Source organism: Rhineura floridana, chromosome 1 (genome assembly GCF_030035675.1).
Source record: "Rhineura floridana isolate rRhiFlo1 chromosome 1, rRhiFlo1.hap2, whole genome shotgun sequence".
Taxonomy (NCBI): domain Eukaryota; kingdom Metazoa; phylum Chordata; class Lepidosauria; order Squamata; family Rhineuridae; genus Rhineura; species Rhineura floridana.
Genome location: NC_084480.1, coordinates 288,716,452 through 288,734,329, shown reverse-complemented (window position 1 = coordinate 288,734,329; position 17,878 = coordinate 288,716,452). Strand labels below are relative to the sequence as shown.

The 17,878-nt window shown below is 40.4% G+C and overlaps 1 protein-coding gene across 4 annotated transcripts in view; it reads left to right on the top strand.

Moving 5' to 3' along the window:
* The window catches only part of UBR5 (ubiquitin protein ligase E3 component n-recognin 5), a 114,043-nt gene that overhangs the window by 28,126 nt on the left and 68,039 nt on the right, over window positions 1-17,878 (top strand). For 3 of the 4 annotated variants that reach the window (XM_061604593.1, XM_061604586.1, XM_061604611.1), the window contains exons 8-11: window positions 536-685; window positions 3,599-3,810; window positions 14,509-14,625; window positions 15,182-15,292. In XM_061604593.1, coding sequence (XP_061460577.1) covers window positions 536-685; window positions 3,599-3,810; window positions 14,509-14,625; window positions 15,182-15,292 — 590 coding nt within the window. The remainder of the gene's footprint in view (window positions 1-535; window positions 686-3,598; window positions 3,811-14,508; window positions 14,626-15,181; window positions 15,293-17,878) is intronic. The other variant, XM_061604601.1, reaches the window with a different exon arrangement.

Genomic DNA, 17,878 nt, shown 5'->3' with positions numbered 1-17,878 from the left:
TAAAAATGGGGTGCTGTCCCATCACAAAAATCAGTTACTTTATTATGGAAAATGTCATTTTATAAAAAGTTTCTTTTGGGGGGCATGTTTATGGTTTTTTTTTTGCAAAATCACCAGCAGATTCTATTTAAAATGGCACTTTCCAGTTTAGGAAACTCTTAGTTTAGTAATAGGCAAATAAGAGTTTTATTCTCTTTGGAGGAAGTTCTTTTTATCTGCTGTCTTCTGGAACCTAAATGTATCGAGTCTCATTCTTTTTATATTGTGTAACTTCTCTGAGCTTTGTGTAATGTCTGGATTAGATTAGATTAGATTCAATGGCTTGAAGCAGTTGAAATAGATAACATTGGTTTCTTATATTAGGACATTTTGCTTGATTGCATATGTGAGCAGTAAGCAATACATTCATACACTAGGGAATCTGAAGAACAGAACAACAGTTTTTGTTGGTGGCTTGTCTTGTTTGGTGATGGTCTTTCAAGATGATATTTCAAGTAGCTGATAATTCACCTCAGATCCTTGTCTCCTCTTATAGAGGATCTTATGTCTCTTCTGGATGCTGACATACATTCTGCTCACCCAAGTGTCATTATTGATGCTGATGCTATGTTTTCAGAAGATATTAGTTACTTTGGTTATCCATCCTTTCGGCGCTCATCACTTTCCAGGCTAAGCTCGTCCCGAGGTAATTTTGCACCTTTTTTCTTTGTAAATAAGTAGCATTGCTGTGCAGTACACTAGTTCTAGCACATGCTGGTGATTTTTGTCAGTTTTGTGTGTACAGTCTTTTTCTGTTTTAAATATAGATATTTTAAATCTCTTACATTAAGCTGTAAAATTTTAATGATACCCTAGTGAGTTTGTGAAATAAATTGCTAGCGGTATGTTTGAAATATCTGACAGGTGAAATGTGCATGAGGCTTTTAAATATTAATCTGCCTAAAACAATTTTTATAAACTATATCTACTTGAAAAACTCAGTGTTTTTCTCGTGCAACATTCGGAAAGATAGCTTGATCAGTATCCATGTCAGAGCTGGTGTATTGGTAGTGGTATACAGGGAATTTTCTGCCTTCCTGAGAGTGGAGGTGTAACTTAACTGTATAGTTAGAAGTCCTATATCTGTTCTGGTAGGTACCATTGAAAGCTCCTCCACTGCTCATTATGCACCGCTCTAAGGCTAAACATTTTCTTTGCAACGTGTAGAAATAATGACATATTTCAATACAGATGGGGAGGGTTGGAATTGAACTGCATTCTGAACAGGTTTGCAGTGTTCAAATCCAAACCCAGTCATTCTTAGTCATATTTAGGTTTGTAAATAACCCATACTTTGCATAGTGTCAAATATTAAGCATGATTTGGAAAGTGTACAAAGTGTAATACTGGATCTGATGCTTGGCTATTCCTTCATAGTTTCTCAAAAATGACTATAATACCTGATAAAATGTTCTGGATATCTACCAATTGTTAATCCAACCTCTATCATAAATCTTTATTGAGTATTGCTAAGCCCATTTAATTTTTCTGTTAGATATTCAAGTATCTGAATATCTAAGTGTATTACAAGTTAGTCACTGATCTGTATAATGATTGCTATACATATTAAGCATAACTTGAATTTTGTCTACATGTCAGGTTTATTAAATCTAGCTTCATCAAACTATTATTGAAAGTTCTGTAGATACTGTAGAGGATTAGAACAAAGGCCTTGTCACCATTCTTGTGCCCTGGTTCAGACATAATGTTGAAGCTAGGGTTTAGGTATTGGGTGCAGGCTGCAGAATCACATGCACTCTCCCTCCACCCCTGCCAGTGCACATGCTCATAGCTTCTCAGTCTCTGCATTATAAGTGACATCAAACCTCTAAGGTTTCTGGAATGAGTATATTACATGCCAGGTTTCACTTTAACCTGGATTGACAATGCCACATGTAATGGTAAAACTGGAGGGAGGAGGAAAAAGGAATTTATGCAAACGGTGAGGGGGAGGAGGGTTATGATCCTATGGCCTGTGCTTCATCCCTAAAAGTTGCTTTAAAAACATTTAAGTCTGACCTTGGTCAATTTGAATTGAAGCTGGGCTGAAGCATTTGGCCCAGCTTTTTAAAGTGATCTTGTGGGTGATGAGTGGTGAACTTTGAAGTACAGCCAAAATTGCTGGTGGGAGGCAAGAGAGGCAAATTCGGTGCATTTTGGAGGCAAGGGGATGTACCTATATGATACAAGGTGACTGAGGATTTCATTAACAGTTTTGTTTAAAAGGATGAGGTCTTGCGGCTACTTGAAGTAGTGGCAGAGCTACAGTTACTAATCATGATGCAGCAGCATCCCTATTTGGGCATTCTATAGGACCTGCCAACAGGCTGCCGATTGGAACTCTGCTGCTGCTTCAAGCTGAAGCAAACCTTTTGTTTGCTTCCCCCCCCTTTAAACATAAAAAACCCCTCAACCACCTCATATAATAAAAGCAAGTCCCTCCCAATTTATTGAATTTGCCTCCCCCTCCCAAAAAATGGCAGAAAAAGGAAAACCCATTAAGAACCAAGAGGAAAAATGGAGAAATAAACTATGTGGAGATTAGTTTTTAAATAAAGGAAAAGAATGAAATGGCAGATACCAGAAGGAAAAAGAGAGAGCAAGGAGGGGAAGATGAGAGAAGAGACTCATTTTTAAGAACATTATTGATACAAACGAGGAATCGTATAGTTTAAATGCATTATGCACATGTACAAATCTTCAAACTCTGACTTTTCTTATAAATCATTCCCTTTTTCCTTTCTAAGGTTATTTCTATGTTAAGATGAAAAATCCTTATTTTCCATATATATTTGACTCTTGGATATTTAGTTTGATCACCTGACTTAAAATTTTAATTGTATCAGAGAAGTGGAGAGTACTGGCTTTAGACAATTTTAGGCCAATTGGAGGGAAAGCATTTTGGTAAGGAACATTCTCCTTAAAAAAAATTTTTTTTTTAGAAGTTGTCTGACTTCAAATTTTTAAATTAACCAACTTTGCCAGAAGCTTTTAAAAAATCAAATCCTACATGTTTATTTAAAATAAGGGGTTGGATTAGCAAATTTTGCAAAAGTTTGTTTTTTAACCTTTTCAAGTGGTGGTGGTGGTGGTTGGGGAAATTCTGAGACTCTCTAATAAACACTCCTTTCTGGCTAGCTTAAAAGTCTCTTTAAGAGACGTTGCCTTGTTTGGTGACTCTCATTTATTTTTGTTTCTGTTCTTTGATAAAATCACCCACAATATACTCTTTGCATATGATACTATAAAAATCTTAAATCATCTTTTATCTCATGCTAATTAAACAATGAGCTATTTTTAAAATTCAGTTTTGGGTAGCTTGAAGCTTCCAGACTTTGAACTTTATTTCTAGTCTCATTCTTGCATTTCAGATTATTTTGGCAATATTAAAGTACATATGCTTGAAAGGGTTAATATTTTGAGTGTTGCATGTCTTTTTATGTTTACACTTAAGTAAAATCTGTAAGTAGATTTTAATTGCTGTTAGTTGCATCCTGAAGGGTCTTTACTAGAGAGTGGCTTACTTTTATCCCACTGGTGTGACCCAATTGCATACCAGTTCTCCTTCTTCCCTTAGAGAGAGACTCTGAGCTGTTGCGTGAACGTGAGTCCGTTTTACGTTTGCGTGAAAGAAGGTGGCTTGATGGAGCCTCATTTGATAATGAAAGAGGCTCTACAAGCAAAGAAGGGGAGCCAAACCTCGACAAGAAGAATACACCTGTCCAAAGCCCGGTCTCATTAGGAGAGGACTTGCAGTGGTGGCCGGATAAGGTATTGGTGTTTTTTTAAAAAACAAAAACAAAATTCTAATATATGAAGTGTATTATGTGTAAATGTGCACCTCTTTCTCTCCCTGCCCCAGCAAATATTCCTACATTATGAACTTGTTTACGTTCAGTGTAGATTAGGGTTGATGTCACTTCAGTTCTGACATGTTGCTAAACCTGTCATAAAGTCATTCACATGGAATATAAGTATTGTTGACTTTAATAGAAGGGAATTGCTTTAATGGAAGAGTGCTCAGGCTTGCTGTGTCATGTAGGTTATAGTTAACATCCTTTTGGCTTGGTTAGGAAATTGATTTTGACATCTGATATCTGGGAGCCTGAAATACTCATCTTGGTTTATCAACATGTTTCAACTTTTCTTTGCCATCTTGTGAAGTATGGGATGATTTTTTTTTTAACCTGGTCCTATACATATCTTTTGTCTACTCTTTTCCCTTTCACCAGTTGGTTGACTTGCTTTCTGCTGCCTTGTGAGTGAAAGTGCTTGTCCTCAGACCCATGCTGGTGTTTTCCTTCTTAAGTAGAATAGTGTGATTATTTGTTAGTGTCAACCGAAACTGATTCCTTTTGCCTTCATGATAAAAAATGACATTGAACTTCTTTCTGTTCTCCTCCCTACCTCCTTGAGAACAAATGTAGCAAAAGGAGGGTAGCCATGTTTACATCCCCTATGTTGTTGGCCCACAGAACTGCTTTTACTGCTTTCAGAAGATGAGGGTAGTCCATTTGAATGGGCATGCCCTAGTTCCTGTATTTGTGCCTTGATTTTCCAGGAGACTGAAAGCCAGTCTATGTTCTCTTAATTAGCGTAAGCAAACGTCGGTATGAAATTTGTACACCTCCATTCTGTGCTTCAGATATTTTGGAGTGCTTTCAGGAAGAGGTAGATTCCTGGGTTCAGAAAGGTATGTGTTGTCAATGTGTTGCTTGCTTCTTCCTTGGAGAATTGAAGAATGAGACTTGAGGAGGCTCATTGTGACATAATATATGATCCCCCTCACTAGAACAAGGCATGAGAAGTGGGATGAGAGAACTGACTGCATAGAGTCTCTGTGCTTCAGACATTTTCTGTAGTACCTGCGTAAAAGGACATTTCTGAATACTTGCAGTTAAATGGCCTTATCAGGAAGGAGGAGATAGAAAATGGGTATCTGAGGTGCAACTGATTCTTTTGGATTAACAGAACACCTCACTCATCCTGGATAATCATGTAAAATAGGGATCAAACTGTCTTATGCTCTGCTGAAAGGTCACAGCGTTTAACTACATCAGTACAAGTGGCTATCAGAAAGCTATGAGGTTGATGTAAAAATGATTCCAAAATAGGCACTCAGTTCAGATTAGCTACCTTTTGCTGTCTGTTCTTGTTAGCTACCCTTTGCTGTCTGTTCTTTGACTTCTTTCATTCCCAGTTTAAAGCCTGTTTCTTTAGATTGCAAATGGATTGTGAGCTACAATAACAAATTACAAATCTTTATTGCTTAGCCAATGGCTGCCACCAAATCATAAAACAGTATAATAAAAATTGTACACCACTGAAAATATAATTAAAACAATCTAATAGTACAATCCACTGCAATATCCAGTATCTTTTATAATAATAAAAAACTATAATAATATAGCTATAACACTCACTAGCATCCTGCTAATTTACAATCAGCTCAACACTATTCTTGTTGGATGTTGTATCTGGCGCAAGCAGATGCCCACGATGCAGAACAGTATAGTGACAGGCTAGATGCCAGTTGAAGCAATGAGCCAGACAAGTAATAAGTTTTAAGAGTCACTTTACTGACAATAGAATATATCACAAGCTCGCTCTCTGTACAAACTCCTCGACCCCTACGCTCACAAGTGTCTGCTGGCCCTCTATATAGATAAGGCCAGCTGCCCGAGCCTAGGTTGCTTAGCAACGTGTCCTTGAAGATGGCTCGAGCTCTGCCAAATTTCGCTTCTAAGTCACGTAGCTCACTTGTGGAAATTTAACCTCTGCTTTCTCGGTTTAATAGCCAACAATCCCCCACCTTAAATTTCCACATTCAGTCAGTTACATTTCTCTTCCATTTACATGTGTTACATTTTACATGTCATTACATTTACATCATTTGGTTTTATACTTCTGATACATTTCCTTTTATTTCAGTTTACATCACTTTCATTTGTAAGACAGTTACTCCATTGCAATCTCAGCATTATTGTCATTATATTTCATTACTCTTCATGATTTCCATCATCCCACTTTTTCCAGTCATACCTACTTGATTTATCAGTTTTGAGAACTTGTCTTCACTTAGTGGTTTTGTCATAATGTCAGCCAGCATATCAGCAGTGTTACAATAAGTTAATTCCACAAACCCTTGTTTAATCATTTCTCTGACATGGTGATATTTGATGCTGATATGCTTGGTTCTCTTGGTGTGTGCTTCTGACTGAGCTAGCTTAATGCAGGTCTGATTGTCCTCATATATTTTGATTGGTTTGTCTATGCCTTTTCCAATTTCAAACAGTAGATGGTCGAACCAGGTAAGTTCGTTACAAACCAGAGACAACGCTATATATTCAGCTTCTGAACTTGATGTTGCCACTATAGTTTGCCTCTTGCTGCACCAATCAATCACTGAATCATATAATAGAATGACAACACCAGTAGTAGACTTGCGGCTACTGGGATCGCCAGCATGATCCGCATCTACATAGAAGCACATACTCCCGTGTTTACTGCTGGACAACACTAGACCTTTACTGCTAGTACCTTGCAAATACCTCAGGACTCGTTTTACTCCTTGCCAATCTGTCTCAGTAGGCTGTTCTACTTTTCGACTTAAGATGCTAACAGCATTACAAATGTCAGGTCTTGTTACCTTAACAAGATATTGCAACTGTCCTATGATGTGTCTGTACCTAGCAGTGTTTTCACAAGCTGTCTCTGTGTTTTCTTGTTGAAATGATGTTGTCATGGGAGTCCCTACTGCCTTACATTCAGACATCCCACAATCTGCTAGTATTTGTTTTATCTTTCCTTCCTGTTTTAACACGAAACTCCCGTCTGAACCCCGTATGACCTCTGTACCTAAATAATGACTTACAGGTCCCAAACTTTTCGTTACCACATGTTGTTTCAGACTATTATGGAACTCTCTTTCGTCTTCCTCCTCATGGGACAAGTACAGGATGTCATCCACATAAACTAGGCAGTATGTGAGCCCCCCCTTTATTTCTTTCACATACACACAGGGGTCTGCCACACAACGCTTGAAATTCATTGACTGCAGAACATCATCTAGTTTTTCGTTCCAACAGCACGCACTCTGGCGCAGACCATACAGGGATTTCTGTAACTTGCAAACTAGACCTGGCTGTGTTTCACATCCGGGAAGCTGTTCCATATAGATTTCTTCTTTCAACTCCCCATGTAAAAACGCCGTGCCAATGTCATAGTGGCTTACATGCATGTTTTCTATGGCAGCTATTTTTAGCAAAACCCTGATTGACTCATGTTTCACCACGGGAGCGAAAACTGCATCGTAGTCCGTCCCGAATTGCTGTGTAAAGCCCTTAGCTACTAGGCGTGCCCTATACTTTTGTATCTGTCCTGTACTCGACCGCTTACATTTAAATATCCACTTACACCCTATAGCTTTCTTCCCTGGGGGCAGAGGTACTAGCGTCCATGTGCCATTTTTTCGCATTGCTTCCAGCTCCTCTTTCATCGCTGCATGCCATTCATTCTGTTCGGCTATGGGTAATTGTTTTATATCCCTGAGGCTTGAGGGTTCTTTTTCCTGCTCTGTTTTATAAGCCACGACATCAGCATCAATCACTGGCGTCTGTGCTTTCACTGACTGCGTCAGGTTAATCCCTATTGAACCTCTATGTGTCCTGTCTGTGTCTTTACTGAGGACTCTCAGCTGCATATAGAACAGTGACTTCTTTACTATCCCTTTCATGAATATTTTTCCTCCTCTCATCACATGCACTGAACCCCTTTTGAACATTACTGTGAACCCCATTTCATTGAGTTTCGACACAGCCATAATGTTACATTCGATATCAGGAACAAACAGCACATCTGTCATAATGGTATTGAAACCTGCTAATTTCACTGTACCCCTACTTTTGATCTGTTTCTTAGATCCATCAGCCATTATTACATGATCCTCTACGTCACAAAATGTATGAAACATAGATTTATCTTTGATTATACAATTTGTTGCCCCACTGTCAATTGCCCATAATTCTTTACAGTTATTTCCCTGCTCATTGTTAATACATTGCTTATTCTTACTAGCATAGATCACCTGTACACATGGTTTTCTTCCTCTTTCTCTTCTTCTTGCTTCACAATTCCTTTGAAGATGTTGCTTGGAACCACAAAAATAACATGCCTTTTGTCCATACAGTCTCTCTTGTGCAGCTTTGTTGTTCTGCTTTTCCACGTTGTGTTTAGACTCAGTCCTTTCCTGCTTTGCCATTTCTTGCCTTCTTTGATACTCTTGTAAAAGTTTTCCCTCTATATAATCCATATTGAGATTTGCATCGTCCATTGCTTCCATAGAGCTCACCAGACTATCATAACTTGAATCTAGTGAAGCTAATGTGATACACACTTTTTGCGTTTGAGAATGTTCAATTTCACGTTCTGACAACTCAGTAAACAGTCTGTTTATTTCCAACAAATGCTCTGACATGGTTGTATCTCCAGATAAGCACATCTGGTACAATCTTCTGGCAAGATATATTTTAGAACTGGCAGTCTTTTTCACATGAATATTTCTTAAAGTTTCCCAGGTTTCCTTAGCTGTTGTTGCATCACGCACGTGCAGTAATTGAGAATCATCAATAGCAAGAACAATTAACGCCTTTGCCCTCTCATCCAGCCTTCTCCAATCTGCTGGAATAGGCACCCCGGCGGGTGGGTCTTCTGCGATAGCTTTCCACAGGTCTTCTTTCACTAGAAAAGCCTGCATTCTCTGTTTCCAAGTGCCATAATTTTTCCCTGTCAGCCTTTCCAAGGGAATCCCGGCCGATAACGTAATAGACATACTTTCACTTTACACAGTTCACCGCCTTTGTAATTAGAGCTTCTCACCTCTGTCCTTCAGTCAGTTATTCCCACGGCTCTCTCACAGCTTTCAGCTCAGCTTTCGGTTTCTCCGTCTCTCTGCTGTTTTACTCGCTGGTCTGCAGTTCTGGCTTTTCTCTGCCGCTTTTCTGCAATCCTCAGCACCAGGTAACCCTCAGCACCAGGTAACCCTCAGCACCAGGTAACCCTCAGCACCAGGTAACCCTCAGCACCAGGTAACCCTCAGCACCAGGTAACCCTCAGCACCAGGTAACCCTCAGCACCAGGTAACCCTCAGCACCAGGTAACCCTCAGCACCAGGTAACCCTCAGCACCAGGTAACCCTCCTCTGCTACCACTTGTTGGATGTTGTATCTGGCGCAAGCAGATGCCCAGGATGCAGAACAGTATAGTGACAGGCTAGATGCCAGTTGAAGCAATGAGCCAGACAAGTAATAAGTTTTAAGAGTCACTTTACTGACAATAGAATATATCACAAGCTCTCTCTCTGTACAAACTCCTCGACCCCCACGCTCACAAGTGTCTGCTGGCCCTCTATATAGATAAGGCCAGCTGCCCGAGCCTAGGTTGCTTAGCAACATGTCCTTGAAGATGGCTCAAGCTCTGCCAAATTTCGCTTCTAAGTCACGTAGCTCACTTGTGGAAATTTAACCTCTGCTTTCTCGGTTTAATAGCCAACAATTCTCTCACATTCTTCATCCATTTTCATTATTCTAAATTGTGCTAAATATCAACCATAAGCAATTCTGCCCATTCCTTTTTAATGGACAAAACTTAAACTCGAAAGTCAGCTGATGAATGTGATCCTATGGGTCTGGATTGTCAGCAAAAAGACCAGTATGTTGTCTTCTATTTTCATAGGATAGTTTAACCCAATAAGCTATCATCCTGCTATTCACGAAGGATGCAATCTTTGGTAGATTAGCTTTGGCTTGTAACAGAGAGGATGGCATACCATATGTTACCTGTAATGATGTGCTCTAATAATGATTTTAAATTGAACCAACTGACAGTCCACCACTGGCCTGAGCTGTGGCCTTCACAGGCCTCCTGCCAGGGCGCAAGGGGTGATTGTGTCTGGCTTTGGCTGCTGCTGTGGGGCCTCCCTGCACCACAGGTTGGGGGGGAGAGGCTGGGAGGCTGCTGATTGGCAGTCCGGTTTATCCTGCCACCTCCTGCCCAGAACAAAATTAAGGAATTAGGCCCTGCTGGGCTTCCTGGCCCCAACCTCCAGGAGAGGGATAGCAACCCAGAATGAGGGAGGATTGACTGTCAGGCCATCCAACCCCGCCCTGGAAAACTCCAAAGGGCACCAGCTCTTTATTTTTTTTTTAAATAATTTTTATTCAAATTTTTCAAAAGACAAACAAAACAAAGTCAAAAAACATAACAATACAACAAAAAAAATAAAAATAGAATAGTTGACTTCCGATTTGTCGCAGATCAGCTATAAGTATATAATATACATCAAACCTGTCCCTTAATGTATACATACAGGATCACTTTTCTCCATAGGCTGTCTTAGTTAATCGTCAAATCCCAATATCATCATTTTATTTTGATCTTTCAACAAAAAGTCTAAGAGAGGCTTCCATTCCTTAAGAAATGTATCTGTCGATTTTTCTCTAAGTAGACATGTCAATTTATCCATTTCTACTAAGTCCATTAATTTCAATAGCCATTCTTCCGTTGTTGGTGTTGATTCCATTTTCCACTTTTGTGCATATAATAATCTTGCTGCCGTAATCATATATAATATTATTCTTCCATATTTCTTTTCTATTTGTTTATCCATAAAACCCAATAAAAAAAATTCTGGTTTTGACTGAATATTTATCTTTAGAATTTTTTGCATCTTCCTACCTATCTGTGCCCAAAATGATTTTGCCTTTTTACACAGCCACCACATATGATAAAATGATCCTTCTTGTTGTTTACATTTCCAACAAACATTAGAAACATTACTATACATTTTTGACAACTTTTCTGGAGTCATGTACCAACGGTACATCATTTTATAGAAATTTTCTTTAAGATTATAGCATAGTGTAAATCTCAAGCCTTTTTTCCACATATTTTCCCATTGATCCATCCAGCTCTTTAGGGACAAGGCTGTGGAGTGGCTGCCAGATACCAGCCTGTACCCAATATCAGCTTCTTTGCTCCTAAGCATATGGCGCTCCAACAGACAGTCCAAGTTGTATCCTCCTCAAAAGCTGGCTCATGAAAAAGAGGTCAGCGGCCGGCAGGCCTCTTATAAGCTTGGGCCCTATCCCCGCCTCCTTGGAGCTCTTGTGGGATCACCTGGGATTATGGGCAGTCCCTCCAGAGCTGGGGCGTGGGCAGGAGGAAGAATCTCCCCCCCCCCATTGCTGCCAGGGGCTGCATGCTGCCCCACAACAACACCCCATGCTGAGGGTGTGAAGCTAGACTTAACTGTAATACTGTCCTCTAACATTTATTTTAAATAAGAGCTGGGGTATCGGATCCAACCTTCTGTGGGCCACTCTGATAGGTGTGTGGAGCCACCTACCTGTCAGTTGTATGACACCAGGTCATTGAAAGCTCAAGCTGGGGATACAAAGAAAGAATTGCTGTGCAGAATGACAGAAAAAGGTGTCAGATTTTAAAAGTACTGCATTTTGTTTGCAAAGGAAGAATTGGGAGCACATTTAGAGTGTGCCCCAAAGCTGTGCTCCATAGAGCAACTGTCCCACTACTTTTGCCTAAAAAACTTTAAGTGCAGGTGGAATTAATTGAGTTTATTTACCAAAATAAAATTTGATCACACCTTTAATGGTTTAACCAACATTTTCTCTAGTTGATTCCACGTGCACTTTAAAGGATCCTGAACTGGTGAAGATGATACATAGTTATTTAAATTGCTTAACTTGGGCAATTTAATTTGCATTCCTAGTCCATGTTTGTTGTCTCTGATCTTTGCAAACAACCATAATCTTTTCATCATAATTAATAGTTAATTTGGAAGAACAGTAGCTGCAAAAATATCTTATCCTCCCCAAACCCATTTGTAAGGACATCAGCAAATGGCAGGAGTGAACTGAGCCTATCTCTAAATACACTGGACTATAAGAAGCACAAGATAGTAATAATATTGTATATGTATAAATTAAACAATAAGGGATCCAGGAAATAGCCTTTGTCATACCCTGCTAGAAGATGGGATGGTATTTGCTGAAGTTTGAGAGTGGAATCTTATAATTAAATAAAGCAATCTGCTGTCTACATCTGTTTGGGACAATTTCTCCCACAAATGTTTCCTACTAACCAAAGGAAAGGCAGCCTTCAGATCAGTAAATGAAAAATGTAAGGAGAACTTCTTTACCATAACATACCTATGAATCAGTTCAAAAACTACAAAATAGTGGCAGCTGCTGAAAAACCCTCTCGAAACTGCTTGTTCCTGGACCTCTATGTTGGTCTCCTCAACCCAAGCTTTAAGCAGTACAGCAGATAATGTATGCAGAATTTACTCACAACTGACAACAAAGAGATTGTTCTATAATTGTTCTATAATTTAATCTTAACACATTTCTTATATATTGGGACCACAGTTCCTTTATTTTTCCTTTTGGGTAATTGCCTGTCTTGTTCATCCCTGTGAATAAGGGGGCTAACAATGAGACTACATCCTAGCATAGAACATTGGAAGTTCTGGTGCAATAAAATAATTTTACAGAGCTTTCTCTTTCTTTAAGTATATCCAAAAGAAGCAGGCACCCAACTTTGAAAGTGATCTATGGGGGCTGTCACTGAATTCACTGGTATTTCTAGTTCACATTGATTAAGTATTTTATGAAAATGGGGTTTCTATGTTCCATTGAAGATGCAATTCTCTAGTTTAGGCTTGAATTGATTACCATCTCCTTCACACCAGTTCTGCTGGATAGAGAGATAGTGACTAGCCCAAGGTCACCCAGTATGTTCCATGGCTGAGTGGGGATTTGACCCCTGGTCTCCAGGTCCCAGTCTAACACTCTAGCTGCTGCACCACACTGCTCTCCTTTGCTCCCCATCCCGCTATATTCCATGATAATATCTTGATTTGACACTCCCTTATCCTTCAGTGTCAGAATGGAAATTCACCCACAAAGGTACTGCCAGTCAGTATCACAGCCAATGGCTCCACTGAACTTCTTACAGTTCTTCCATTTTGGATATACTCTTTCTTTAGAGGCCAGTAAATTAATTTCTGCTTGACCTCAGTCCCTGTCAGTAAGGGGCTCTGTACCTGAACCTGTATAGGTGTATGCATTCAAGCCCTTTCCACTTCTGCTGCTGACAGAGAAGTAGCTGTTGATCCAAGGAATTATTTAAATCCAAGTATCTAAATCCCTGATCTTACTCAGAGTGTGGCTATTTCTGTTCTAACAAAATAGATGAAGATTCCCTAGATACAGCATCAGCAGGAACTCTAAATCAACTAAGTTTCTTGGAGAGTGAGCTACCTCTTGTTTCTGAACATTGTCAAGCTGACTCCAGTAAAGGTCAGCTCTTAATTTACTCCCAAAGGTAGAAGCTTACTGTTTAATACTGATAATCCTCCAAGATATCTTTCTGCTCATCAAGTGGGTCGCATAAGAAGTCAAGAGCTATTTTTTCCAAAAGCTCCATACTGGAACTGAATGCTTTTTGGTCTTATCTTGCTTTGAAACAGAACCAACAATGGATTTTGAAGGACAGCATCAATGGATTTACAGCTGGAATATCCTAACATTCCTTAGGTTCCTATCCTAAGGAACCACTCTCTCCATGTATAAACAAACTCTGGCTTTCTTAGAACAGGCACCTAATGAAGTGCATTTCTTAACATTCAACTAAGGTTTCTTCACATTATCAATAAATAAAGATGGAATTGCACATATTTGTATAACACCTGTTCAATGTGTTAAGTGTTAAATAGTATTTCTTTACCAATGTTATATTTGCAAACTCTTTATTTCAGAAAGACCTATTTCACTGTTATCTCAGGGATGTAGCTTAGTTGTTAAGTTGCCAGCCTCCTTGAACCTGAGTAGGAGACTTGTCCTGAAGAAGGATGGCAAAAGTCAGAGGAGCACTCTCCTGTCTATTTCATTTTCCCCAGCACAGCAGAGGGATTTACACTCTTCAGGCTGCCTTTTGTTTACTACAGACAAGGCTGGAGCATCAGCACACAAAATAGCAAAGTAATTGCTTGTGGGGTGTTTACTCCATGAGTCTACTTTGGGGCCAAAGATGGGGAAAAAACCCTGACAAATCTTACTTTGTTTAGGAGTAAGTAAAAGATCGCAGTTCTCAGGACTGCTTACATGTTTAGATTTTTGCATTTTAAAGGAAATCGCATCATTAATAGACTACACTTAGAATATAGCCCCTCAGTCAATGTAAAAAAAACAAACCCATCCAAAACAGTAATTCTTACACAAGATAAAATTACTATTTCTAATAACATATCAACTCCTCACAGACACTGAATGGACACAAAATGATCTGGTTTAGAAATTCTGAGCAGTACTTCTCCTTGTGATTAATTTATAATACTTGTGAGGATTTACCATATATGAAGTTTTAAGCTTGACTTGTTTACTTTTACAGGATGGGATGAAATTTATTTCTATTGGTGCTCTGTATTCTGAGCTTGTGGCAGTGAGCAGTAAAGGGGAGCTGTATCAGTGGAAGTGGAGTGAATCTGAACCTTACAGAAATGCACAGGTTTGTATAATTACGGTCTGTAAAATTTTGAAATCTATTGTATATAAAAATGTAACTTTTGATTTAGTGTGACTAGTGAGCGCTCCAGGCCTAGTGCTGGCTCTGGACAACCATTGCCAATTTCTCTTTCTCGGCAGCCTCACTATTTTAATTGAAGATAGCTGCAGTGGCTGGGAGAGGTCAGTCAAGAAAGGTTTGCCTCAGGCTTTGCTTGAAATTATCTATCTTTCCTCCCTCCCCTCAGCAGCAGCCACAACCTGACTGCTGGAGAGGAGGAGCCATAGCAAATCAGTGGGGCTCTTTGCTTTGTTGCTTGGCTTCTATGACCCAGCTTGTAACATTGCCTATATATGAATAGAGGCAATTCACTTCTGTTGCAAAAGGTATACTATTGCTCTTGGCACCATTGGTACAGGGTAGTGCCTGTTCCCTTGTTATGACTTGGGGCAGGGGGAGACAGATACTAGGTTTCCCTCTTGGCCAGTCATTTGATATTCCCAACTGATATCTCACCAGTGACTTTATAAAATATTATCCACTTTATTTTGTTTCAAAGAATCCTTCAATACATCATCCACGTGCAGTGTCCCTTGGACTGACCAATGAGAAGATAGTCCTCCTTTCTGCAAATAGCATCAGGGCAACTGTTGCCACAGAAAACAGTAAGGTATGAAACACTGAGAATAAACACTCTGCTTTTAATCTCCTTCCTGTATTGTCATGCTATGGAAAAAGGTTACAGCCGGGTTTCAAGAAATTATTTGCAGAGATTGATTTTGTTAATAACCTTGTAGCAAGAACATTTCATCAGAAAAATGGATTAGGGTGTGCTAGTAGGAATATAAGAGAATATACTAGTTTCTGTTTACTCTTCAAAGTGAAAAGAATTTGGGCTATTAACAAAATTAAAGAAGCTTATTTTAAAAAAAAAGATAGAGCAAAGAATCCTGAAAAAAGAAGCAGCCTCAAAAGTAGAGACTATATAAAGCAGTGCTGGCTAATCTGTGACATGCCAGATGTTGCTGAACTATATCTCTCATCATCTCTGACTGTTGGCCATGCTGGTTGTGGTTAATGGGAGTTGTAGGTGAACAATACCTGCTGGGCTGGGCTATAGGTCAGCCACCCCTAGTATAAAGCAAGAATGTACCATTGGTATCACCTGAAGGGTGATTTTCTCAGATAGACTGACATCATGTGGGTTATAGCTCCACCTAGCGTCTGAAGGCAAGAATGGATTGAAGTCAAGACCTGGGGCATCAAGCCCCTCCCACTCCAGTTTCATTTGTGATGAGACCGAAGTGAGATATATCTGTGAAGACAAAAACGGCCAACGGGCCTACCAGCAAGGAAAACAGTGTTCCAAATAATAGCCTAGAGACTAAAGACACTTCAACAGTTCGAAAAGGGTCTTGACTTGACTAACTAGTTTAAATAGTATAACTCTGAAGAGTGAGAATTTGAAATATACAAAGTACCCAGATAAACTCCAACAGGGAGGGCCATGATGTCAGTCTACCTGAGAAAATCACCCTTCAGGTGATACCAATGGCACATTTTCCTCAGGTAGCCTGACATCATGTGGGATGTACCAAAGCAGCCCCAAATAGGGAGGGACCGCACCTTGATTACTTGTCGTACAGAACCTGTTGCAGCACACGGCTCCCAAGGAGACATCGGCAGAAGCATAATGGTCTATCTTGTCCTATGAAGGAATTTGGAGTAGACCGTACAGCCGCTCTGCAAGAGGTGCATTGGTAGCGAAGGCAGCCGAAGTGGCTGCTGACCTAGTTGAGTGTGCTGTTATGTTACGGGTCACTGGCAGCTGAAGTGACTCATAGGCCAATGCAATGCAGGCACACAATCAACAAGATAACGTAGAACTGGACAGCCATGTCCCCAGATTACGAGGGTGAAAGGATACAAACAGTGAATCCGTTGATCGTATGTCCTGAGTTCATGACAGGTAGGTCTTGAGGGCCCTCCGGATATCTAACGAGTTCCAGGTCTTCTCCAGTGGATGGACAGGATTTGGACAGACAGAGGGAAGAACAATATCCCGGTTGCAGTGTAAATCTGAATAAGCCCTGGGGCGAGAAGATGGGTCTAGACATAATATCACTAAGTCCTTATGGAAGATGCAGGGGTCCTGCTGCTGAACATCGAAATGAGCCTGACAAGGCTGCATGGAAGTTGTAGGAGCTGATACTGCCCAGGAAACTGCAGGAAACAAGTTCCCCAGCTCCCTAGTTCATGACTTTATTCTGCTAGACATCATTTACCAATGATAAATGCAACACAGAAAGTCTGAGGTTCCTCAAAGGATATACAGAGATAAGGAGGGCTAAACTGAGAACTAAGGTTAATGCAATTCGACTAAATTAGGCCTGTGGAGGAGGCACCGGGTTGAACCACTGTTGCTCCTGGAAGAGGCCTGCTAGTTCAGGCTCAAGGTAAAGGTGGGAAAAACCGATATTGCGGTTAATGCAAAAAATCGGACATAATCCCAGCCGAGGAGTATGCTCTCTATCTGGCCAAGCTGGAGAAATAGCTGGACCCCTTGCAGTAATAGACAGAATGGTATGAATTCATCAGGAGAATGCTACACCTTTGTCTGCGCCAGGAGACTGAGTAGCAAACTGGGCCACGTCCTCAGGATCTAAGGGAAAGGGTAAGCGTTTCCAGAGTAGTGGATAGACTGAGAAATGTCCATCATGTTCCACAAGGAGCCTCAACCCCAACCTTGCTGCCCAGATGCAATGGTGAGGAGGAAAACTAGAGGTTCCAAGGTTGGCTACTATACTCACCGTGGGACCCCCTCACCTACCTTAAGGTCCAGACTGCAAGTCACGTTCATCCCGGCAAAATTCCCGCTGATGCAGGCTAAGCGAAACATGGAAGCAACAGCTGCTGAAAAGGCTAGCGCTGAAAATCACTGACTGCTGCTGAAGGTGCTGCTACGTAGCAGTGCTATCTGAAGAAATGGCTATAGCTGTGCTGTTCCTAAATAACGACATTTAGACACCCAACACAGGGTTATCTGGCCACAAATATGCCCATACAGAAGAAGGAAGCCGGCCCAGACCAAATAGCAACCTCCGTAGAGGAAGAGAAGTGGAATGGCGACGCCCAAAATGACCCCAGCATGAGAGAGTGGAGGTCTGACCTAAACATGCAGGCAAAGGCTGGATTCGCGAGGCCAGAAAGGGCCCAACCAAGTGACTCTGAATGCAGCCTAGACAAAGAGAGCTGC